The sequence below is a fragment of the Hyaena hyaena genome, unplaced genomic scaffold (genome assembly GCF_003009895.1).
Source record: "Hyaena hyaena isolate Hyena2069 unplaced genomic scaffold, ASM300989v1 scaffold_37, whole genome shotgun sequence".
Taxonomy (NCBI): Eukaryota; Metazoa; Chordata; class Mammalia; order Carnivora; family Hyaenidae; genus Hyaena; species Hyaena hyaena.
In genome coordinates, this window is record NW_024080669.1 from 3,741,453 (window position 1) to 3,766,733 (window position 25,281).

The following is a 25,281-nucleotide window of genomic DNA, read 5'->3' on the forward strand; positions in this document are numbered from 1 at the left end:
GCAAACAGGTTCATGTGGAAATAATCTGGTTTAAAATATCTCATAGCTGGGTCCTTCTCATTTCTCCACATCTGGGGGTACAAAGTGTCAGGTTTTCTCACTATTTGGTGGTGCTCAGTTTGATCACTTGGTTAAAATGATCCACCAGATTTCTTCATTGTAAAAACACATCTTAGTAATTGGTAAGTCATCAGTCTGTGGGGTGATACTTTGAAGGCATGTGAGTGTCCCTTTGCCCAATAATTTTTCACATTATGGTTTTACCCGTCATTGATGATCCTTGCTTGAATCAAATATTATCTGCAAAACTCATAATTTTTTAAAAAGATTATATCCTCCCATCTTCATGTAGTAGCTGATTTCTTCTGTAAGCAAGAGCTTTTAGGAAATTTCTTTTCACATCCAGAGATGCAAGCCAAAAATGTTTAACCTGAATGTAATGGTAAGGAAACAGTCAGTCAAATCCAGAATATTTTACAAGATATCTCCCCTGGACTCTTTGAAAGAAGTGAATGTTAAGGGTTGGGGAGTACTTTCTAAATGAAAAAAAAAAAAAAAGATCATAGGGGCATAACAATCTGATATAATGCGTTGGATCATGAATTTAAAAAGAATAAAAAAAGGAAAAAATAGATACAAATGGCATTTTGGGAGAGTTGGGAAACTTTGAATATTTAGTATATGTTAGGTGATACTAAAGAATTATGTTAATTTTCATGGTGTTATAGTAGTATTGTGTTTATGTAAAATTGTCTTTATTCTTGGGGCACCAGGGTGGTTCAGTCAGTTAAGCGTTTGACTCTCGTGGTTCATGTATTCGAGCCCTGCATTGGGCTCTGTGCTGACAGCTCAGAGCCTGGAGCCTGCTTCAGATTCTGTGTCTCTTCTCTCTCTGCCTTTCCCCTGCTCGCTCTCTCTCTCTCTCGCTCTCTCTCAAAAATAAATATTTAAAAAATTTAAAAATAAGGATAACTTTTTTTTAAAAAAAGAACTGTCTTTACTCTTAGGAGATGTTTGCTGTCTACCATTATTTCAAATGGTTCTACACACAAAGCATATAACACATACACGTGTACAAAGACCATCAACCAACCCAAATGTTACAGAAACTAAAACGACAGGTTTTAGTGCATCAAATAGGGAAGCGCGAGTGTGTCTTGCATCCACCTATTGTATTACTGTAGATTTGGTCAGACAAACAGAAGCCACTCTATGTATTTCATGTACGAAAGGCTTTCATATAGAGAGTTAATTATAAAGCTGTTGGCAGTGCTGGAGGAGTGACCAGCTCAGCTTGTGCTTGAAGGAGAGATGCTCAAAAAATTCACCTGTTAGTAGCTACAAATGAGAAGCTCACCTAATCATCTAAGCCTGCAAAACAAATGAGGGTGATCCTTCACAAGGTCATCCCGAAGCTGCTTTACAACCCGTCTGCCTGCCTACGCATCTTCCTGCAACTACTGGTGAAGAATAACAGTCTCTCCTCTTGCCTTTCTCACTGACTCTACCCTAGGCCTCTAGGGGGAAAGGGATTCTGGGAAAATGGCTCCAGGTGTCTCTTCTGCATGACGGACGAGACCTTAGAAGGGGTGGTGATGATACTAACTTACAAACAGATACTATAGTGCAGCTATATTATGTATCACAGACTCCGTGAAAAACATTAGGGTACCAAAAATGCTTTTTCAAAAACTATATGGTAAAAGATGCATAACATGAAAATCATCATTTTTTAAAAAATGTTTATTTATTTATTTTTGAGAATGGGGAAGAGCAGAGAGAGGGAGAGAGAATCCTAAGCAGGCTCCACGCTCAGCACAGAACCCTACACAGAGCTCCATCCCATGGCCAGGAGCTCATGACCTGAGCCCAAACTAAGTGTCAGATGCTTAACCAACTGAGCCACCCAGGCACCATGAAAACTATCATTTTTAAGTGCACAACCATTCGGTGGCTAAGTACATTCACACTGTTGTGTAAAGACCACTAGTAACCACTTCCAGAACTTCTGCATCTTCCCAAACAGAAGCTCTATGCCATTAAACAATGTTATCTCTTCCTCCCTCTCCCGGCCCCTGGTCACTTCTAATCTGCTTTCTGCCTCTGCCTTTGACTATTTTAAGTACTTCATTTAAGTGGACTCTTACAAGATCGTCCTTGTGTGTCTGGTTTATTACACTTAGCATAATGTCATCAAGATTCTTCCATGTTGTAACATGTATCAGAATTTCCTTCCCTTTTAAGGCTACATAATGCACCGTTAATGTGTATCGGTACCACATTTTGCTTATCCACTCATCTGTCAATGGACACTTGGGGCTGTTTCCACTTTTTGACTGTTGTGAGTGACGGTGTATGAACATGGGCATACAGATACCTGCTCTAATTCCTGCTTTCAGTTCTTTTGGGTATATATCCAAAAGTGGGATTGCTGGATGGTATGGTAATTCTAACTACTCCTAACTTATACAAACTAAGTCTGAAAAAAAAAAAAAAAAAAGAGAGAGAGAGAGAATATAATTTCACCAAGGGATAGGAAATTTCAAACTGAGGCTATGGATGCGATCAAGGCGAGAGGCAAGTGGGGCTGTGATGTGGCTGGTAATGGAAATGGAGGAGAGGGGACCGATTCAGGGTACATTCAGGGGCAAAACTCAGGAGTTCAGGAATGTGTGGTTAAGTCTATGGTGTAGGCTAGTCGTCACACTAAGGTCTGGGCTCTCTGGCTTCCCCTCTTCAGAGGCCCTGGGGGTGGAGTAAACCTGTGCGAAGAATCCTCCTCTTGTTCGAATTCTTTGGGCCCAGGTGCCCCTAACCATCTCGTCTTCCCCCTGTCACATCTGAGTTCCCTGCAGTTCCAGGATTCTGTCATAAGTAGAGGCTGGGGGTGTCCTTAACTCTGTACGTGCTGGCTCTCCCCAGGCTGCCTGAGTAGCTGGTGGTGAAGCCGGCCAGAGCCGCTCAGTTCCGCCCGGCCCCTGGACGCTGTCCCCGTCTGGCTGGGGCACAGGGCCTTCTGGGCAGTTGAGTAAGAGCAGGGCCCTTAGTAGAGAGGCTCTTCTCTGCTGGTGGGCCAGCCCTCTGGTCAGTGGGACGGTTGAAGGTCACAGGGCTTGGGGAGAACCGGGTGAGGAGGTCAGCCTTACTCCACACTCTTCTGCTGGAGAGGCCTCCCCCCATACTATACTGGGGACTCATTAACCCTCTGGGTGCCAGGGAAGGGCAGAAGGTGAGCGCTGGGAGGCAGCTGAGGTCATCCTTCTTTGAACCTCCACGTGGTATTTACTCAGGGCAACTGTTGCCAGAGGCCCAGGCCTCTGGAGTATAAAGCTGAATGTCTGCTCTCTGTGCCCAGGACTGAGCAGGTGAGCAGCAGCCGGGTGGCGGGAGGGGGGTCAGAGTCCCAAGGGAGGGGACTGCAGAGGTCTCAGCAGAGAGCTGGGGGTGGAAGGCAAGGACCAAGGGCATCCTCTAGAAGCGCTTTGACTGGGTTGCTTCTTCCCCCTCAGAGCACTCAGCTTCCCAGCCATACGGTGGGAGTCAGGAAGGTGGATGACCAAGGGGGTGCGTGGTGGCAGAAGTGGCTGCTCCTGGGGGATGGGAGGGGGAGGGGGACCTTTACAAAGCAGTTCAAGCTCCACACTCCATACTGTGTGGCCCAGGTGATAAAGAAGCCCTCCTCCCTGCCCCCGCTTCCTCTCCCAGCCATGCTCACCTAGATCAGTCCTCGTCAGCCCCAACAGCCCTGTGCTCCACACACCCCACTGAAGGGTTAACAGATGGGGCAGGGTGCCCCTGGAGCAGGGTCCCTTGGTGCAAATCTGGGAGATGCCCCTTCCTTGGCTTCTTCACCCTAACCAGGCCTCCTTTCGTCTTCCTTCCGAGTAGACAATGGCAAGCATGACTGCCCTTCTGACCTGGGCTCTGGCTCTGCTCCCAGGTGGGTTTCCAGCCCCGACTTCAACGCGGAAGGGTGGGTGGAGGCTGGACTGACGGTCCCGTCCACCCAGTGGGGGGAGCATAGCCCCTAACTACTCCATCCCTGTCCACAGCGTTTGCAAGCGCCCAGACACAGAAAGGCTTCTGGGACTACTTCAGCCAGAGCAGCGGGGACAAAGGCAAGGCGGAGCAGGTCCAGCGGCAGAAGCTGGCATGGGAGCCCGCGTGAGTGGCTAGGACAAGGCGTGTGGGTGCAGGGAGGGGACCGCTGAGCTGTGCCGGCCGCCTCCGATTCCTAATCCCCTTTGTCCTCGTCGGCGCCGAGGAACTGAATTGTGCTAGGTTTTTTTTTTTTTTTTTTTTTTTAATGATTATTTATTTCTGAGAAAGAGGGAGAGTGAGTACAAGCAGGGGAGGGGCATAGAGAGAGGGAGATACCGAATCCAAATCAGGTTCCAGGCTCTGAGTTGTCAGCACAGAGCCCAATATGAAGCTCGAACCCACAAGCCAGCAGATCTTGAGCCAGCTGAAGTCGGATGCTCCTCAGATTGAGCCACCCGAGCGCCCCCGAATTGTGCTTTCATCCCATTCAGCCTTCCTGGGCTATGCAGCCCCCCTGCCCACTGGGGCGGTGGGACAGGAAGCTGCAGAGAGGACCCCACCATGTTCCCAGAATGAAAGGAATATGCGAGAGTCCGGGGGCATCTGTGTTTCCTGGGGCAGCTCTGGTCTGGGTGTGCATGTGCCGTGTGTTTGTACTTACGTGGTTGGTCCAGAGGTCGGACTAGAGCCACGGCCCTGCATCCTTGGTTTCCCCAGATGATCGGTGAGTGAGGTTTCCGCGGCGAAGGCGATGACGGGGCCAGAAGTCTGACGGCCTGGGTGTCTGTCCCCTTCCCCAGGAGCCTGAAAGACAGCCTTGAGCAAGACCTCAGCAATATAGACAAGTTCCTGGAAAAGCTGGGCCCTCTGCGTGGGCAGGCGAGGGAGCCTCCCGCGCTGCCCCGGGACGCGGTGGACGTGCGGCGGCGGCTGCAGGAGGAGCTGGCGGAGGTGAGGGCGCGCCTGGAGCCCTTCATGGCGGAGGCGCGCGAGCAAGTGGGCTGGAACCTGGAGGGCCTGCGGCGGCAGCTGAAGCCCTACGCCGCGGAGCTGATGGAGCAGGTGGCGCTGCGCGTGCACGAGCTGCAGGCGCAGCTGCGCGTGGTCGGGGAGGGCACCCAGGCCCAGCTGCGGGGCGGCGTGGACGAGGCGCGGGGCCTGCTGCGGGAGCTGCGGAGCCTCGTGGTGCACCACACCGGCCGCGTCCAGGCGCTCTTCCACCCCTATGCCGAGCGCCTGGTGAGCGGCATCGGGCGCCACGTGCAGGAGCTGCACCGCCGCGTGGCCGCGCACGCCGCCGCCAGCCCCGCGCGCCTCAGCCGCTGCGTGCAGACGCTCTCGCGCAAGCTCACGCTCAAGGCCGAGGCGCTGCGCGCGCGCATCCAGCAGAACCTGGACCAGCTGCGCGAAGAGCTCGGCGCCTTCGCCGGCGCCCGCGCCGATGATGGCGCGGTGGAGGCGATCAGCCGGGACCCTCAGGTGCTGTCCCAGGAAGTGCGCCAGCGGCTCCAGGCTTTCCGCCACGACACCTTCCTGCAGATCGCCGACTTCACCCGTGCCATTGACCGAGAGACCCAGGAGGTCCAGCTGCAGCTGGCGCCGCCCCCTCCGGGTCACAGTGCCTTCGCTCCAGAGTTTCTCCAAGCTGACAGTGGCAAGGCCCTGAGCAAGCTGCAGGCTCGTCTCGAAGACCTGTGGGAAGACATCAACTACAGCCTTCATGACCATGGTCTCGGCCATCAAGAGGAGCCCTGATGGTCTACGTGTCCAGGCCCACTTCCAGGCTTCGTGTTTGAGCCCAGGATCTGAGCCCACCCCCAGTCGTGGCCCAGCCCTTGACACTGGCCTGTTGGGCAGAGGGTGGAGGGCCCTGCACGGGATAGGCGTGGCCACCAAAGGGACTCTTGTCCCTGGAATATCCAGCCTCCTGGGATTCCCCCATCCGGATGCATTACATTCACCAGGCTTTGCAAACCCAGCTTCCCGTGTTCATTTGGGAATCCTCATAAGTTGCTCCATTCAGGGATGGTGGGAGTGGGGAGGGAGAGAGGCATTCTGTGTGCAGGTAACTATGTGCAAGCCTGTTGCCATGGTGCTGGAAGCCTGTGCCTCTTCTTCCTGGGACTTGACTCTGATCACTTCTGGCCACCTGGAGGCCGCTGCTACAGCTGGTCTACGGAGAGGAGCTCTTTTCTCTCCAGGGCTGCCATGACAGCTTCTATTGGGAGACGGGAAGGGAGAAGGGAGGAAAATATGATGAGATCATATGAAAGTGTGTGTATACCTCTGCTGGGTATGATGCTGGTGGGTACAGGTGGTGGGGGCTGTGATGGGAGGGAGCAGAGCCTGTATCCATCCATACATTACGTAGCTCTACATGGAAACACTGAACCAAACCCTCCAGACTGTGCGGGCATCTTTAACCCACGGGGAAGCCTACTCTGTGTCCTCTCCATCTGGGGCCCCTCACTTCTGACTCCCAGGCTGAAGCCTAGACTTCTGACTCAAATGAAATAGAGGCGTATGGTGGACGCATATTTGCCTGGTGTGATTCTTGTTTGGGTTGTGTCTGAAAGAGTGGCCTCACACGCATCACTCATTCCAGTCCCTCGTTGCTCTGTCTCAGGGACCCCCTACCAGTCCAGGTCTGGCAGAGGGCTCTAGCTTTGGCTAGGCTCTGCCTTAGATGACTGCTGTCTGTCATGCGTGGGTGTGGTCCTGGGTTACAGATCCTCCCCCGGCATCTGCATTGTTTGCTAACCTTATCACGAGATAGTGTGCATGAAGTGCAGGCTCCTGAGGTGGCCTGTCTCCCTTGCTTCTCCTGTTCCAGATTTTGAATGGCCTCTGTATGATGGACCTTTTCTTGGGACTTCCAAATCTTCAGCCACCATTCCCCGTATACAGGTTCACAGGGGCAACAATGATCCTCGTAGATCTCTCTGGGAACTGTGAAATTGGGGATGGGTGAAATGGAGGGGAAGAGGAGAGAGTAAATACACCCCATCTGGCACCTTTGGAAATGTCCTGTCCAGCACCTTTTCCTCCTGCTGCAGGCTGCCCGGCACAGAGTTCTCAGCACCCATATGAATTTGGCCTAATCATACCTGCAGGCTAGACCTCTTCCCTGACTTCCCTTCCTCTTCCCTGATTTAGCAACGACAGAACTGGATGAGAGTTGCCCAGGGAGAGGAGACACCGGAAAGGAGGGTTTGCCCAAAAAAAAAAAAAAAAAAAAAAAAAAAAGTGTCTTTGTTGTTGTTAGGAAACCAGGAGGGATGAATCAGCCTGGGTTTGATGTGTTGGGGATGAGGGGGTGGGAGTAGAAATGAGGGCTGTGTATTTGAGGTTGGAATTTGGGCAGGTGTTTATGACAGAAATAGGGAGTGAGAACAGAAGGGAAAAGAGTGATTGAGGGACTGAGGGAGGGGAATCTATAACCGAAGCAAATGTCTGGCCCAATAGTGGATCGGAGCCAGAGCCCAGGTGAGACCGCACCTCCTTGTGGGTTCAGGGCAAGCCAAGCCCCTTGCCATCAAGGCTCTTGTATTTATGGACAATAGTTAGAATCCTATAGGATGGGGCTATTGGGAAGGAGCAAAACCCAATGTCCTGGGTCTGAGAGGACGTCCTGCGGGGAAGCAATGCGTGAACTGAGGTGGAGGCAAAGCCTGAATCCAGCTGGCTTTGGAAGTCTGGACCATAAAATCCCAGCAATGCGGAAACCTTACCAGACACGGTTCCTTAGGGCCCAAAAGTCTGCGGCCTTTTTAAGAAAAGGCGGGGCGGCAGCGAGCGGAAGTGACGAGTGGGGTGGGGCCACGAAGGGAGCGGAAGCCGGAAGTGGAGGCCTGAGCTGCGCGTGGTGGAGATGGCGGCCAGCGGGGCCGTGGAGCCTGGGCCCCCGGCGGCTGCTGTCGCCCCCTCACCCGCCCGGGCCCAGGCTCCAGCCCCCGAGCACTTGTTCCGGCCAATCAGCGCCGAGGACGAGGAGCAGCAGCCCACCGAGATCGAGTCGCTGTGCATGAACTGTTACCGCAACGTGAGGCGGGGGCGCGGCCCCAGGCAGCGGGAGGTTGAGCTGAAGCGGGGGAGGGCGGGGGGTTTGGCGACCCTGTTGGGCCCCGTTGGGGACCCGGAGGCGAGGCACGCCCGGGAGTCGGTAGACGGGGAACTGGGGCTGCGTTGGTTCCTTCTAGCGGCTTTATGCTTTCTCAGGGCACGACGCGCCTCCTCCTCACCAAGATCCCCTTCTTCAGAGAAATCATCGTGAGCTCCTTTTCCTGTGAGCACTGTGGCTGGAGCAACACGGAGATCCATTCGGCAGGCAGGATCCAGGATCAGGGAGTGCGCTACGCTTTGACCGTCAGGACCCAGGAGGTGAGAGGACCCCAGAGCAGGTGCCCTAGTTAGTGTCTTAAGAGAAGGCTTGGGGACCGGAGTCGGAGCTCTGGTCTAGGTGGCGCGGCCGCGAATGAATACTCCTATGTGCCCAAGCCTCAGTTTCCCCCTTTGTAAAATGGTGTTGGTGCTGTCAGATGTTCGGGTCAGATGAGGCTTGTGAAAGTGCTTTGTCATTTTATTTTGTCCGCGGGAACGAAATGAGTAGTGGTTGTTATGAATAGTACTCAGTATTTGGGCAGCTGGGCTCTCGCACCTCCTGTTTGGTGGGAGGAGTCTGGACCCCCTGCCACCGAGAGAGGAAGAAGCTGCAGGGCTGGGGTCTAGTATTTCCTAAGAAACTGTACTGCTGGTCTGTCTGGACTGAAAGCTTTTCTTTCTGCCCAGGACATGAACAGAGAAGTGGTGAAAACGGACTCTGCCACCACCAGGATCCCGGAGCTGGATTTTGAAATTCCGGCCTTCAGTCAGAAGGGGGGTAGGTATAAGGTCAGGGTGGCTGGGCTGTTCACGCCCGGCTGCAGTCTTGCTTTCCTGCAAACACCCTGGTGCCGGGCCTGGTGGCTGGTGTATGGGTTTGGCCATGTTGTCGCTGCGGTCTTCACTGGTGCCGCATCAACTGAAAGCTCAGCTCAAACAGCTTGAGACAGTAGAGTGGGACAGTGCGACTGTGACGTGCATATTATAGAGTCTTAGCATCACGGTTGTCACACATGAACGGACCTTTGTTCCAGGCCTCCTCGCATTACGACTGAAATCAAAGCCCGGAGAGTTCAAGTGAATTGCTCAGAGTCCTACACGCACTGATAGCATCGGCCAGACTCACGTGTCTCTTGTTCTTATTCACCAGCCCTGACCACTGTCGAGGGATTGATCAACCGCGCTATCGCTGGCCTGGAGCAGGATCAGCCCACACGGAGGGTAAGCCGGGGCTTTCTGATGGGAGCAACACAAGGGATAACGACATATCTAGAGAGATGTCGGGACAGAGCGTGCAGCTTCCCGTGCACTGAACTGTCTCTGACTGGATGCAGGAGAACTTCTGGGGGGAGCACATGGTGATGCCGTAGCTGCCAGGATGTTGCCTGTGTTGGGTCTCCCATCCTTTCCACTTCCCTTTCCCCGGTGTAGAGTCAGACCTCGTCTCAGACAGGCAGTATGATACTACCTACCTCTGGAGAGCCTTTCCCGATCGCCTTGGATTTATCTCTACTTCCTGAGCGTTCCACTGTACTGTGTATTTATTATGACAGGAGTAATATAGTTGTATATTTAATCCGTTGTCTTCCTAACTGGCTGAGGAGCCCCCTGAGAGGACATATATACTGTTGTATGTACTGATATACATGAGAGGTTTATATACCATTGTATTTCTAACCTGGCATGAGAGCCTGGGCTGTGTGGTTGAATGAGTGAGAAATTGAAGCTGGTTCGGCTCAACCAAACTTATATGCTGTATCTTCTTGTGAAGTCTGAGTCTGGCTGTTCCCACTTATGTTAAGACGCGTGGTGACCTCCTGACGGAGGTGATGTGGGGTTCACAGGAAGTGGGGTCTGTCATCAGGGCTAATGCTTTTTACCATCTGTTCACGTCAGGCAAACGAAGAAGCCGTAGCAGAAAGAATCGACGAGTTCATCGTCAAACTGAAAGAGCTAAAGCAAGTGGCCTCTCCTTTCACTCTGGTGAGTACTGGGGAACTCTAGGTGCCCCAGATTCGGGGAAGGAGAGACCCTTAAGCCTGTCTGGGAGAGAGTTTCCCACTGATGCTGGAGAGGTCTAATGGTAGCTGAAGGACCAGATGTCATTTCTTGTTGTGTTGACTCCCTCTTCACCCATCTGTCAGATCATTGATGATCCCTCCGGGAACAGCTTTGTGGAAAACCCACACGCTCCCCAGAAAGATCATGCCCTGGTGATCACACACTATAACCGGACCGCACAGCAGGAAGAGCTGCTGGGGCTCCAGGTAAGTAGACCGAAGAGGCCGGAGGAATGGGCTGGCATTACCTTGCACTCTGGATTGCTTGGAATCAGTGCATCTTGCTTTGTGGTTGCCGCCCTGCATAGCCCGTCTCCACAGGCTGTGCATCTTCTCTAGCTCACGTCAAGACTCAGGATAAACTGTACAGTAAGGGTTGCTGGAGACTGTGATCCTATCTTAAGCTCTGTTCTTCCCTGCACTGGGGCTTTGCTTCCTGGTTTCTCTGTTAAACGCAGAAGGTGGCAGCCCAGAGTCTTTTCTGTCACCCCGAGGCAGGGTGTTGGGGACGCTGAGGTGTATGCACCAACGTGTGATCTGTATCTCTGCTACGCTAGGCTGAGGCACCAGAACAGGAGCCAGAAGAGGAAGATCTCAGAAACGAAGTGAGTGCCATGGGCTGCTGCGGAGGAAGGAGCAGATCTGTGGGCGGATACTCCTGCTCAGTCTCTCACCACCAACATGGGCGACTGCCGGCTCACCCACTGCATGATGTTTTTAGCCGGAGCTGGGCTCACCCTACACCCCCGTGTTGTGTTCCAGGTGCTGCAGTTCAACACAAACTGTCCAGAGTGCAATGCTCCGGCTCAGACCAACATGAAGCTAGTTCGTATCTTTGGTCGAGCAGTTGGGCTCATCTGCCTTGAGCGTGAAGACTATACAGGCTGGGGAGGGGTATTCCCTTCAGGGAGAGCACGCGCTTGATTCCAAGTGATGAGGAGGATGTCACCTTTGATGAGACTGTGCACCGTGGCTTTGGCGTTTAAAGAAAGAATGTGGCCCTGGTTTCTAGGGTCCTGTGTTTGGCCTGAGTCCCGTCTTCAAATATTTGTGAACAGGGTTGCCATGGGTTGCGACCATGCCCTCTTCTGTAGAACTGAGTCAGGCTGCTGCTTGTGGTCTGTTTATTTTCTGTAGTCCTAGGACTAGAAGCTGTGGTTAGGGTTCGGCTTTGTTCTTCCCCAGAAGATGCCCTTGCTCTCCTGGAAGCAGATTTCCTTAACTCCCATCTTCCAGAAATCCCCCACTTTAAGGAGGTTATCATCATGGCAACCAACTGTGACAGCTGTGGCCATCGGACCAATGAGGTAACCCCTGTTTAACTTCGATCTGTCCTAAATCTGCTCTGGGATGAGGTGCGAGGAAGCTGGGTCTTTCTTTTCGATTTTGGGCAGGGTGAGGCACCCTTGAAGGAACTGAACTGGGAATTAGTGAAGAAAAAGCTAAAGATACTGTAACTCATTTAAGACATTAAAGATTGGTTATACTTAAAGATTGGTTATACGGAAGATAGGGGTGTACGCTTGCTCACTTGCTGTCTCTTTTTTTTTTTTTTGAGAGACTTTTTTTTTTTTTAAATGTTTTATTTATTTCTAGGAGAGAGAGAGAGAGCGTGAGCAGGGGAGGGTCAGAGAGAGAGGGAGTCACAGACTGAAACAGGCTCCAGGCTCTGAGCTGGCAGTCAGCACAGAGCCCGACGCGGGGCTCGAACCCACGAACCGCGAGATCATGACCTAAGCGAAAGTCGGACGCTTAACTGACTGAGCCACCCAGGCGCCCCGAGAGACCCTTTTTTTGACCCACCTCTTAAAGGGTTGGAAGTGCAGGGAAGCACATTTTGACTCCATAATAAACAGTTTTCTAGATCTCTCTGAAAATAGAATTGGCTGCTTTGGAGGGTTGTACATTACCTTCCCCTGAGTGTATTCAAGCAATAAGCTGTTTAAATTCTTACTTTTCTTTAAACTATTTAAATTCTGAACCCGGAATATTATAAGGTACATCCACATGGTGGATGCAGTTGAGAGTCCTTTTCATCCTCAAGAGTCAGTTTGTTTTAAAAGGTAAATTTAGAGTTTGTTGGCAGTTTGGGGTAAGTTTTGGCAGGCTCCTGGCCGGCTCTTGGTGTTCGGTTTGGGTGCCTTCTGTCCCTCCTGGTTTAGAAGGCTCTGTCCTTGGTGGCTGCTAGTGGCCTGATCGGAGAGCTAAACTTTACCCCGCTCTGAGGTCTCCCGGGTCCCAGGGGAGGACCCCATCTTCTCTGCTGCTGTTCCTGACGACTGTTGCCTGTGCAGGTGAAATCTGGAGGCGCCATAGAACCCTTGGGCACCAGGATCACCTTCCACATCACACAACCCTCAGATTTGACCAGAGACGTGCTCAAGGTAACATCCTGCTTAGGAAAGCGTCTGTCTGCCCTGCATGGGTGTCTCTATCTAGGGGAAATTGTCGCATTTTTAAAATTATGTTCTGGGATCGTGTGGTACCATCTAACTTCCCTTGGTTTCAGGATCCCTAAGCAGAGTTAATCCATGCCAGGAAGTACAGATTCAGAAGGTGAAATCCATAAACTCTCTGATGACTTGACAGTTTTTTGTCTCCAGTGTCTGTAAGGGCCTTTGTGTCTGATCTCTAATGACAGCATACCTGGCAGCTTGGGGCCATGACTCAGAATGTCACTTTATTAGACTGGCTCCATTTCTGTGGTTCACACGGAGAGGCATGAGCCTGGCTTTAACAGGAGCGTCGGCGAGAACTGGGGCAGCTCTTTCCCCAGACTGTCCGTGGCGGTATTAATTTGGCAGGACGACTCTGGTTAGCCTTTTCTAAGGGCCTCCTGTTCTGAAGCCTAATTTGACCTCTCCTCTCCCAGTCTGAGACATGTAGTGTGGAAATCCCAGAGCTGGAATTTGAACTGGGAATGGCCGTCCTCGGGGGCAAGTTCACCACACTGGAGGGGCTCCTGAAAGACATCCGGGAACTGGTGAGTCCCCTGAGTACAGTGGACGGCCGCTTCAGCTCTGTGGCTTGGGGGGGGGGGCTAGAAGGCCGCACACGTCCTGGTGTTTGGAGCTCTTAACTGGGGGTTTCTTTGCCCTAAAGCAGATTTTAAGAGACTTAAATATTAGTTTGGAGTGTGAAGATAAGGTGATGGGAATTCTGAATGGAGACTCCCAGGCTTCTCTCTGGGACCGTGTAGCTATTTTGTGGTTTGGGGTAGGTCGCTCATTTCAACGTAAAATGCGGGGAGGTGGGTCCTTCCAGCACCTGAAACTCCCCAACACGTATAGGCATGTGTGTTGACTTAGCCCGTTTATTCTCTTGAATCATTGTACTTACCTGATTCCCAGTGGTCAGGCATTTTGTCTTCGTAGACTGTACTTTGCATATCTTCTTCAAACTAGAACGAGAGTTCATGCGGGAGGAACACCTTATGGTTCACTGCCAGTTGTCATCTTGGCAGGTTAATCTCTGTGCCCTGAGCAGCGGCTGCCCAGGGCACAATGCTGGTGTTCTAGGCCCTGTCCTGCCATTCCCCACCAGCTCAGGGGTCACACCGGGTATTCTAGCAGTTCGGATGCCGTGTATTGCAGGTGACCAAGAACCCCTTCACACTGGGGGACAGTTCCAATCCTGGCCGGATGGAGAAGCTGCAGGAGTTTAGCCAGAAGTTAGACCAGGTGAGATGACTCTGGCCCTTCCGTCCTTGTGGGCCCGGGGGGGGCTGCCGGTGGGCAGGAGGCCACATCCCTGTCCTGCCTCCTCCTAAACATCCAACCAACTTGTTGGGGGGGGGTCTCCTGGTTTCCGACAGGCCGTGTCTTCTTCTTTCTCGGGTGTTCTCCCTTGTTTCGTTGGAGCGCTCTAGTAGCTGCAGTTGGGTTTTTCATTCACACTACTTTTCCAAGTGGTTGTTTTGTTTTGGTCTTTGAATACTCTCCCTCCTCCCTCCTCCCTTCTCTGAGTAGTATCCTGTTGTTTTAAGAATGGAGTGTTTTTTTTTTTTTTCTCTTGAGAATGTTCATGCTGGTTTGTCTTGTTTTGATGTTTTATTTTTTCTTGCATAGTTTCCATTTCCTCTTAAGTTTTTTTTCCCCCTTGACTTTTTGTTTTCCAAGGTTGGGGGCTTTGCTCAGGTATAGTCCTTGTCAGCTTAAAAGTAGAGGGCTGAAACACCGGCGTGGAGGTGAATCTCACTCACCTTGGGCTCCTTGGAGAGGGAGTTAGCTTAGCCCTTTGTTGAGCTGAAACCCCAGTGCCAGCGTCGTTAGGTTTTCCCTCGGGCTGCTCACCCCATCAGCGGGTGTGCCATTTCCTGGCCAGAGGAGGGCCACTTGGCTGCCAGTGTTCTGAGAGCTGAGTGTGGGAAGAGGGCTTGGTATGTATCTCTCCTAATAACAGCCTGTTCTTAATCTTCTGGTCTTGCTTGCTGTGCCTCCACCCCTCAACTAGGCCAGCGCCCCCTAGGCCATAGCATAAATCCTGCAGTTTTCTGCTGGGGTGGGGAAAGGGCAGTTGTTGGCCTGTGTAGAATGGGAGATGAGGTCCGGGATGTCACCATTGCTTCTTAAGTAACTTGCATACAGTCTTTCTTTTAGGTCTTCTCCACTCCACTTCGAGAGGTACCTCATTTCAGCAGTTTCTAAAATTTTGGGGGATTCTGCCACATAAATTGGGTTGGTTCTTGTCTGGTAGACCAGCCCCTTCCTACCCGGAGTGATGTAAAATTTATGTGCTGTATTCTGTTTTGTTTAGATCCTTGAGGGTAACATGAAGGCCCACTTGATTATGAATGATCCAGCAGGAAACAGCTACTTGCAGGTACGGTCAGCCTTCCCTGATAGTTCATCTATTTTCTGACCTTCCCTGAATATGTATTATTTCTCCAGAAGCTGGAGACTTGATTCTAAATGAACTGCTCTTTATCAAGGAACCTCTTAGAATTTGAGACCTAAGGAAGTGAGGGCAGGCAGGAGGGGCTATAAGTGTATGTCAAAGGGTGGGGGAGGGAGGAAGATACCTCTAAGCTCCTTCTTTCTCTAGTTCAGGTCTTGTCCCTAGCGATGGAGTTGTGTGGAGTGAGGAGAAGTGCTGCCTCGTCCAGAGGCTGAAATAGGAAACCTGAGAGGCTTTGAACTGACTGGAGAGAGATTCTGGTGATTTATAATCACTTTAACATTTACCGAGCAGTTATTACTGGTCAGGCAGAACTGTTTAAGGTCTCTCTGATTAAGAGTGTTGTGGTACTCTTCATAAGAAGGTGCAGATAGGTTTTTTAGACTGTTTTGTAAATTTGCCTCAGGCTGGACAGACCCGTTCTTGGGACTCTGTTGGGTTCTGTTGCTGCTCGCTAGTGTTGGGTTCTGTTGCTGCTCGCTAGTTGAGCCCAGCTATGGGGAATTGGAGGCCTTTAGAATAAAAAACTGCTTCTTAAGTTTTCTGGAAGGTGGGAGTTGGAAGCTACCCGGTGTGGGGAGGGGGCAGATAGCTGGGTGGCACAGGCACTGATTGTCTGTCCTTGGCCTTGCAGAATGTGTATGCACCCGAAGACGATCCTGAGATGAAGGTGGAGCATTATAAGCGCACATTTGACCAAAACGAGGAGCTAGGGCTCAATGACATGAAGACAGAGGGCTATGAGACAGGCCTGGCCCCACAGCGGTAGTACTGGATGGTTCCCGAGCCAGCCTCCAGTGCTGCTCCGACCGAGGGGTTATTTATTAGTATCGGGAAAGGCTGGGGGTGTCCTCCTCACCAGGCCTTGCCTGTGCCGGCGGGGAGGACACCTGGTGTGAGTCAGAGATGTGGGCAGTCTGTGAACAGTTTGTGACAGAAGTGCAAGCCAACTGTTGGACCGTATTTTGGAGGTTGTGAGTGGCCTGGGAAGAAACCCAGAAATGAACCATGGGGCATGTCGTCAATGCTTTTTTTCCTATCAGGTCTTTCCCCTCCCTCCACATAATATGCGCGCTGCGGTTGGAGCTCTGAAGATGGAAGACCGCGGTATCTGGAGTTTGGGAGTCGGTTGGGGAGTAGAACATACTGGCTTTCAACGGGAATAGAGTCTTCTGAGGGGAGGGAGTCAGCACGGGAGAAGTTCTCATTAAAGTGATGGCTTTCCAACAGGACTGGCCTCTGAATTCACTCTGTCCTTGTTTGATACGATGCAGGTAGAATTCAATTTCCTGAAGAAAATTTTTCCCCAGTGCAGCCAGTTTGGGGATTGGAGCTGGCATTTCATTCATTCCTTCAGTAGATGTTGGAGTGCTTACCTTGTGCCAGGCATACCACAGAACTGAACAAAATAAAGCCCTGCAGTCATGGGGCTTAAAGTGGACTTTTAAGGTCAAGTCTGTAATTCTTGCTTGTTTTATCAGATGGAGCTAATAAAACTAGAGGACAAAGCTCAGACAGTGCCACTGGGCATAAATTTGATCCTGCTCATCTGCCTTGTGGGGTAGGCAGGGTTGGGATCTGAGCTTGGGGCTGGTCAGGCAAAGTGAGTCGGAAAGGGAGGGGTAGAACTGGAGACTGGGGCAGGAGAGGAGTTGATGGGGAGGAGAGAGCTATACTGGTAATGTTTGCTGGAGCAGAAGGAGGAAGCATCCAGATGCCTGCCGACAGCAGGGCAGAGGCAGGGCTTTGGCGTTCAGTTTGAGATCCACCAAAGTGGGCTAGCAGCCAGCACAGGGCTGTGTCTGGGGTGACCCATGGGACCCTCCAGCTACTGAAGTCCTGAATCAGTCCAGTGTCCCCCTGCCACAAGCCCTCGGGGACACAGTCCTGAGCGGGACCTCTCAGGATAAGCCAGTGGCTAAAAGTTTATGCATGTACCTGTTTTTAATATGTGTAAGTATTTTTTGAACATGTAGCCTAAATTCTTGAGTATTTATAATGTATAATAAGCCTTCTTGACTAATATACTGTCACAAATTGACAAACATTTAACATGAGGTCAGGAAAATACACGATCTAACATTTTATTTCAAGAACTTTGGATTTACCTCTTGCATCTTACTTCGGTAGCCTCTGCTCCCAAGGGTTATGTTTTGGCTGTGTGAAGTTAGGGCAACTTCCTTGACCTCTCCACGCTTGTTTTCTCGTTTGTGAAACAAACTTCAGAATTCGAATGCAGCCTCTCTAGCTTCCCTGGTTTGCTATGCTGAAAGTTGAAACATCCTTTTCGGAAAGATTCTAGGCAAGAATTAGCCAGGGGCCACCTGTGGTATCAAACATGGGGAAGTTCACAGGTTGGAAACCTCCCTATTTTTAAATAGTAATTACACTGGGTTTGGAATTCCTGACTTCCTCTCTTGAATGGTAGAAGCCTGTAAGAGCAGTCTCTGTCTCCCCCGGCCCCGACCTAAATCTATACTAATATAAATTAGTAACACTGTGCGCTAGACACTTTTCTAAAAACTTCACACAGTTATTGTATCTCATTCCTCCCAACCATGCAGTTAGGTGACATTCTCCCCATTTTGTTAAATGACTTGCTCAAGGTCCTACAGCTAGGAAGTTAATGGAGCCCCAACTCCGATACACTGCCCCTCCAGGGCCCCTGTCCTTGACAATGGTGCATCTTAAGCTGCCTGGGGCAGAGATCTTGTTTGGGTCGTGGTTGTGGCCTGGTGCTGGTGCACAACCTGTTGAAAGGACAGATGGACGCACGGAAAACCATGGTTGCGCCGGCAGAGGGACGCGCTGAGCACGCTCGCGCGTCAGCCCAGGCAGCGCTGACCGCTCTTCACCACTTCCGGTCCCGGCCACGCCTCCTCAAGGACGCTCCGTGCGTTTCGCGTTCAAGAAGTTTGTCCCAAGCGCGGAGCCGTCTCCCCGCCCCCGCCGCTGCCATGGCGGCAGCTCCGCCGGTCTCCAAGGCCGAGTACCTGAAGCGTTATTTGTCTGGGGCAGGTGCCGGCGTCGATGGGGGCCCTGATTCGGGTCGCAAGCGTCGCAGAAAGCGGCCGAAGCCTGGCGGGGCCGGCGGAAAGGGGTGAGTTGGTTCCGGCGGGGTGGGGCCTGCGGCGGCTCGCCGCCCCTCTCCCCAACTCCGCCCTGGGCCAGCGCTTCCCCCTCTCCCGGCCGCCCGTCCCGCTCCCCGCAGGGCTCGTCCGGCCGGAACCCGGAGCCCAGCTCAGGCGCCCCGCGCGCCCCTGGGCGCTGTCTTCGACGTCTCCAGCCCGGCTGAAACTTTCATCCCTCTTTTCCCGCTCTTGTAGCATTCCGTCCACTCCAATAAAGAATGAGTATCTCGTCCTGAGAATAATGGTGGAGCTCGCCCAAAGCCTCCCTGTTTGGATATTTAGGGCCCCGAACCTGTCTGTGGGGTTCAGCGATCCCAGGGACTCCGGTTCTGAGTGAGAGACCTATGCTTACTTCCTGTTAGTCTTCATAGTGATGCTACTAACAGTTCTTGTCATGCACCAGATGCAGTTCTAAGTACTTTAGACGTAAATGAATTTATTTAAGCTTCATGAACCTACCACGAAGTTGGTATTCTTATTATCCCCGTTTTTCAAATGAGAAAACTTTGTAGCCCACGGTTCTGCGTTGAATAGTGCCTTTCCCCTTTTCACATCCACCCAGAACCGCAGAATGTGATTTCTTTGGAAGTAGTGTTTTTGCAGATGTATTTCGTTAAGATGGGGTCATGGTGGATTAGGATGGGCGCCTAGTCCAATATGACTGGTGTCCTTTTAGGAAGAGGGAAATTTGGACGTTAGGGGGAAACATAGGGGAAGTACAGCCATGTGAAGATGGAGGCTGAGATTGGACTGGATATACACTGCCACTAGCCAGAGTATGCCTGGGGCTATCAGAAGTCCAGAAATGTCGCTTAGAGCCTTCCCAGTGGTCATTGCCTTGCAGACACCTCGACTTCAGACTTCAAGCCTCCAGAACTGTGAGAGAATAGTTTCTGTTGTTTTGAGCCACCCACCTTGTAGTACTTTGTTAGGCAGCCCTAGGGAACTAATATGCCCAGTTCCAAAGAACAAATCCATTTCCTTTCCTGATTTGGTTCCTGCCCATTCTTGCTGTCTTCCTACCCTTCTGACGTGTGGATGCTTTGGAGGCAATGCCATGCAGTGAAACTAGCTTGAGCTTTCAAGTAACAACACCGAGTTTGAGTCCTAGTTGTGCCACTTTGTGGGCTGTGTGGCTGTGGGCAGGACATTCATCTCTCTAAGCCTGTTTCCTCATCTTTAAAATAGAGTAATAATTGGGGCACCTGGGTGGCGTGGTTAAGTGTCCGACTTCAGCTCAGGTCACGATCTCACGGTTCGTGGTTTCAGGCTGCTCATCAGGCTCGCTGCTGTTGGCCTGTCAGCAAAGAGCCTGCTTCAGATCCTCTGTCCTCTCTCTGTCCCTCTCCCGCTTGTGCTCTCCCAATAGATAGATAGACAGATAGAAATAATGATAGGTTTTTATGGTTATGATTAGAGATGTATAAAGTAGGGGCACCTGGGTAGCTCAGTCAGTTAAGTGGCTCAGGTCATGATCTCACAGTTGTGAGTTCGAGCCTTGCGTCGGGCTCTGTGCTGACAGCTCAGAGCCTGGAGCCTGCTTCAGTCTCTCTCTGCCCCTCCTCTGCTTGCTCTCTCTCCCCCCACCCCTCAAAAATAAATAAACATTAAAAAAACTTAGAGATGTGTGAAGTAATATTGGCTTTTCAAATAGAACTGTTCACATCCTGGCAGTCATTGTTAATTATTTGGACTCATCTATAGTTTGTATGACAAACATTTATTCAGTATTATTTCCTATGCTAGTTACTTCAGGGTGTTGAGGATATCACTGTGAATGAGAAGGCCTAGTCCCTCTTCTGGTGGACCTTATTGTTTAATGGGGATACAGGCTTTCAACATCTAATTACACAACTAATTGACTTATTTTCTTTGTAATTAATGCAGTGAAAGTATTCCAAGGATGTGTAACATAGATTCTTAGTTGAGTGAAATAAGGGGAGAAGTCAAGGAAGGTATGCGCTAGGATGGGCACCTGGGTGGCTTAGTCGGTTAAGCGTCCGACTTTCGCTTAGGTCATGATCTCGCGGTTCGTGGGTTCGAGCCCCGCGTCGGGCTCTGTGCTGACTGCCATCTCAGAGCCTGGAGCCTTTTTCAGAGTCTGTGTCTCCCTCTCTCTCTGACCCTCCCCTGCTCACGCTGTCTCTCTCTCTCTCTCCTAGAAATAAATAAAAGTATTTTAAAAAAATGTATGCTAGGATCTTAAGAGTGCGTGAGAGTTTCCCAGTAAAAAATGAGATGAGTAGGTCAGGCAGAGGGAAGGAACAGCATATGTGAAAACTGATGTGGTAAGGACTTCAGCTCATTCCAGGTACCAGAAGATGACTAGCAAGGTAGCGAACTTGGAGGCAGTGGTACCAGATGAAGTGGGCCATATAGGCAAAGGCTGGACCCTGAAGAATCTTGTAGGGTTTTGAGCTTTATCCTACAATCCATAGTGTTTGTAGGCTGTTATCCAAGATTGATTCTTCCTTTTTGATCTTTTTATTTTTTCACATTTAGAATGCGGATTGTGGATGATGATGTGAGCTGGACATGTATCTCCACCACTAAACCGGAAAAGGAGGAAGAGGAAGATGATGGAGATTTGCCTGTGGTATTTATCTTTGGAGTCTGTGAGGACTTTTAAATGCAAGCCTGTCTCTCAATCTCAATTCCCGGTACAGGGTGGATTTATAAGGTGGAATGTTGAGGGCAGAGAAGGGGTGATGCTTTTCAGAGAGCTGGATTTTTTTTTGTTTTGTTTAGTTTTTTAGGTTTACTTATTTTGAGACAGTGAGAGAACACAGGAAGGGCAGAGAGAGGGGGATAGGGAAAGAATCCCATGCAGACTCTACACCATCAGCGCGGAGCCTGATGTGGGGCTCAAACCCACGTACTGTGAGATCATGACCTGAGCTGAAGTCAGGAGTCAAACACTTAAGTGACTGAGCCCCTTGGTGCCCCTAAAAGATACTTTAAAGTGGTCTTCTTTGATGATGCCCGTACACTGTTTTCGTTGTTTATGGAGGGCCCTGTTAGCCTAGAAATGGGAACTAATCCCAGAGTGGCAGAATTTCTCAGCATCAACAATAGAATATATTTACAATCAGCCATGGTTCAATTTATTGGAATGTACCTTGCAAACAATGTTCAGGTTCAGTTTACAGGAAACTTATTTGCTCCTTTTTTTCATTGATTCAGTGAAGTTTAAAATTGTACGCTTTTGTCTAAGTATTGTAGATATGTAGGTTAATAAAACCTAGTGTCTGTACTTCAGAGATGATACCCTAGACGGGAGACAGAATTTCAGATAATTTCAACAATGTGATAAATGGTGGAGAGACATTTCAGTTATGTACCAAGTGCTTTTAGAGCACAGGGGAAGTGGCACATTTTTTTATTCCCCTGGGAAATTCTGTGAAGGCAGTAAACATCCAAACTGAGTTTTGAAGGATGAGTAAGAACCAAGTGGGCAAAAGGATAGGCAAATAGTCTTAACATTGGTGCCATCGTGGAAACTTTGCTGAGGAACCAGGAGAAAAGGGGAGCTGTTGTTAAGCTGTCATGCAGTAAAAAGTTGTAAAAATGAATACCTGATGGGTATTTTGAATGTTAATGTCCAGCATGTTCTATAGTACATCACCTAAAAGAAAATTTGTTAGTGATTAAAAGGGAAATAGTGCAGTGCCTGGCTGGCTCAGATGATGGAGCGAGTGGCTTTTGATCTCGGGGTTGTGAGTTTGAGCCCCATGTTGGGTGTAGAAATTACTTTAAAAACAAAAGAAAAGGAAGAGGGAAGTAGTGATCATAAGTGGCCAATTTAGTTTCATTCAGAACCAGGCACATAATTAATGTTTACAATGTTTTTTTTAATATTATAAAAGCAATACATATTTTTAAAAAATGTTTATTTTTAAGTAATGTCTACATCCAATGCGAAGCTCAAACTCACAACCCCAAGATCAAGAGTCACATGCTCTACTGACTGAGCCATCTAGGCACCCCAAAAGCAATACATATTTAGTGTAGAATATTTGGGAATTATAAGAATGTTTAAAATTTCAAAAAAAATGTAATACAGCACTTATACTGTGACTATCAAAAGATAGCAACTGCTCACACTTGGATGCCTGTCTCTTTAATTCATAGATGATACAGACTTCTGTTTTCTTTATTTTTTAAAATATAATTGGGATCATACTGAATTCTGGTTTTGGAGCCTGCTCTTTCATTTAATAATATGTTGTGAATACTTTAGTAAGATTTTTAAAATATTTTTTGAGAACGTGACTTTTCATGGTTGCAGTAGTAGTTCATTGTATATATTAATTTAACCTGTCCTCTTACTGGACATGTGGGTTGTTTTCTGTTTTGAAATACAGTGCTTTGAGAAACCTTTTGTACATAAAGCGTTGTAGAAATCTGTTTATTTGTTTATCCCCACCAAGTGGAATTACTAGGTTAGAAAGTATTGAGTTGTATTCCCATATTGCTTTCCAAAAGGTAGTACCAGTGTACACTCCCCTACGGTTGTTTGAGAAAGCCATTTTCCCCATTTCTCCATCAATACTGAGCATTATTTTTAACAACAGAAGTAACAGTGAACTTATGCCAGTTTGTAGGTGAACAATGGTATCGTTTCTTTGAGAAACAGTGAAGTGAATACTTTTTTCATATGTTTATAGGGCATTTGTATTTTATTAATTTTTTTGGTATTTTTTCCATTGTTTAGAAAATTGGACTTTAAAATTTTTTTTAATGTTTTATTTATTTCTGAGAGAGAGAGAGACAGCGTGAGCAGGGGAGGGTCAGAGAGAGAGAGAGAGAGAGAGACACAGAATCTGAAACAGGCTCCAGGCTCTGAGCTAGCTGTCAGCACAGAGCCAGACACGAACCGTGAGATCATGGCCTGAGCCAAAGTCGGACGCTTAACTGACTGAGCCACCCAGGCGCCCCTGGACTTTAAATTTTTTTCACTGATTTGATATTTATATAATAGAATATATTACCTGTTTTACCTGTTATAGGTATATTTTATTATTTGCTTTTCATTTATAGTAGTTTTTTAAAATTTAAAAATTTTAATTTCTGTCTAGTCAAGTCTGTTAATTTTCCTTTATGATATTGTCTTTTTTTCTATGATTGCCTGAAAACCTGAACGAGGGAGGCTTTAGCTCCACTGCTCTCTACGTTGGTTTAAGTAGATCTCGATTACTGAATTCATTTTTGTTACTGCAAGACCATCAGCACCAGTAATAATGGCGAAACAATTAGGACAAGCACAATAGCGGTGGCAGCCCAAGAATAATAGGTGTGATTTATTGAGCATTTACCATGTCCCTTGCTGCTTAGCTTACATGAGTTAGCTTCCCGAATCCTCGTAGCACTCCTTTGAGTCCTACTTTCACAAATGAGGAAACCGACACTTAGAGAAAATAACTTGCCGCTGCATACATCTTCAGTGGTGGAGCTGGAGACTGAGATCTCAGTTCATCTTGCTTGAATTCAAGCCCATGCTTTTATTACCTGGGGAGAGATCTCAAAACCAGGTTACGTGAGGAATGATGATAGGATCTTGGGAGCAGAGAAATAGAGGTGAATTATGACCTGGGTTTGGATTTCAGTTCTGCCACTTGCTGGCTTGTGACATTGAGAAATTTAACTTCTCTGAGTCTTAGTTTGTTCTTTATTAGTGTGGAACCTTTCTTTGCAGGACTGTTGTGAGGATTGAGTAAGGTAATATAAGTAAAGTCCAAACACGGTTTTGGACTGTACCTGTAACTAGAATTTATTACGCCAGCCATCTTTGAAAGCCTCTTTTGTGGAAGGGGCACTAGTTGCATCAGGGACAGAGCTAGGCTTAACGGAAGGAAGTTACGGGAAAGTAGGTTCAGGTCCAATAAGACTAAGGACTTTCTAGCACTGTCCCCAAATACAGTGGACTGTGTTGTAATGTAGTGAGTTCCCTGTTTGTAAATTAATTGATTCCCTGTCAGGAACTGGGTGAGTGATCATTTACCAAGGATATGAGAATATTTCAGATTTGTTTGGGAATTTTGATGATCTGAAATGTGTTTTTATCCCTGAAAGATTCTGTGATTCCGTTTACTTCTTAATGATTTCTTTCGGTTGGATTTAAGAAAACCCATTGTCATTGTGACTACCTCCGACAACAAAGGCTTCACAAGGAGCCCGAAGCCCTTGACGAGTGATAGGCACGCCAGGGAGCCGGCCTGTGTTGTCACTCTGGATATAACATACAAGTAGAAGGGTGAAAGGAATTTCGCTTTTAGCATCCCCGGGGCAGTTGTGTACCTGACAGGTTGATAAAGAAGATTTGTGATGAAGAAGTTCATCCTTTGGAGGAAAATTGGTTAGTCAGAGAAAGATGTATAATTCAACTGTCCAGTGACAATCAGATAAACATCTCATAGGGCAAACGTAACTGAGGACCACTACATGTTTCTACACGTTTCTTCGTGGCTGTTTGGGACTCGTGTGTGCCATGTACATTAGGAATGGGAATGGTGATAGCTTCAGGTCCTTGAAACACTAGTGCTCCTTGACTGGATCCTGTGCATGTTCTCAACCTAAGTTGTCCTAACTCTGACAGGTGGCTGAGTTTGTGGATGAGCGGCCGGAAGAGGTAAAGCAGATGGAAGCCTTTCGTTCCAGTGCCAAATGGAAGCTTCTAGGAGGTTAGTTTCAACAATAGATAAATCTAAATTTCCCATTTATAGGGGAAGCCTTTTTGTCTTCTCTACATTTTTCTTTCTTTTTAAAAAATTAAAAAAAAAATTTTTTTTTTTAATGTTTTATTTATTTCCAGGAGAGAGAGAGAGAGACAGCGTGAGCAGGGGAGGGTCAGAGAGAGAGGGAGTCACAGACTCTGAAACAGGCTCCAGGCTCTGAGATGGCAGTCAGCACAGAGCCCGACGTGGGGCTCGAACCCACGAACCGCGAGATCATGACCTAAGCGAAAGTCGGACGCTTCACCGACTAAGCCACCCAGGCGCCCCTAAAAATTTTTTTTTAATGTTTTATTTATTTCTGAGAGAGAGAGAGAGAGA

General features: G+C 49.1%; 3 protein-coding genes across 3 annotated transcripts in view; all 3 read left to right on the forward strand.

The window, feature by feature from the left end:
- The first annotated feature begins 3,891 nt into the window (after positions 1 to 3,891).
- Positions 3,892 to 6,576, forward strand: APOA5 (apolipoprotein A5). Its single transcript, XM_039229378.1, has 3 exons — positions 3,892 to 3,940; positions 4,053 to 4,164; positions 4,842 to 6,576. The coding sequence occupies exons 1-3, from the start codon at positions 3,892 to 3,894 to the stop codon at positions 5,794 to 5,796; spliced, it is 1,116 nt and encodes a 371-aa protein (XP_039085309.1). The 3' UTR covers positions 5,797 to 6,576.
- A 1,297-nt stretch (positions 6,577 to 7,873) lies between these two features.
- ZPR1 (ZPR1 zinc finger) lies at positions 7,874 to 16,330 on the forward strand. Its single transcript, XM_039229370.1, has 14 exons — positions 7,874 to 8,083; positions 8,260 to 8,421; positions 8,830 to 8,920; positions 9,293 to 9,363; positions 10,039 to 10,125; positions 10,287 to 10,409; positions 10,760 to 10,807; positions 10,965 to 11,031; positions 11,439 to 11,509; positions 12,497 to 12,586; positions 13,075 to 13,185; positions 13,796 to 13,882; positions 14,958 to 15,023; positions 15,733 to 16,330. Exons 1-14 carry the CDS (start codon positions 7,913 to 7,915, stop codon positions 15,865 to 15,867), a joined length of 1,380 nt encoding a protein of 459 aa, XP_039085301.1. The 5' UTR covers positions 7,874 to 7,912; the 3' UTR covers positions 15,868 to 16,330.
- A 1,714-nt stretch (positions 16,331 to 18,044) lies between these two features.
- Positions 18,045 to 25,281, forward strand: part of BUD13 (BUD13 homolog) — a 26,411-nt gene continuing 19,174 nt past the window's right edge. The window contains exons 1-3 of the mRNA XM_039229412.1: positions 18,045 to 18,198; positions 20,732 to 20,825; positions 24,825 to 24,909. Coding sequence (XP_039085343.1) covers positions 18,056 to 18,198; positions 20,732 to 20,825; positions 24,825 to 24,909 — 322 coding nt within the window. The 5' untranslated portion in view covers positions 18,045 to 18,055. The remainder of the gene's footprint in view (positions 18,199 to 20,731; positions 20,826 to 24,824; positions 24,910 to 25,281) is intronic.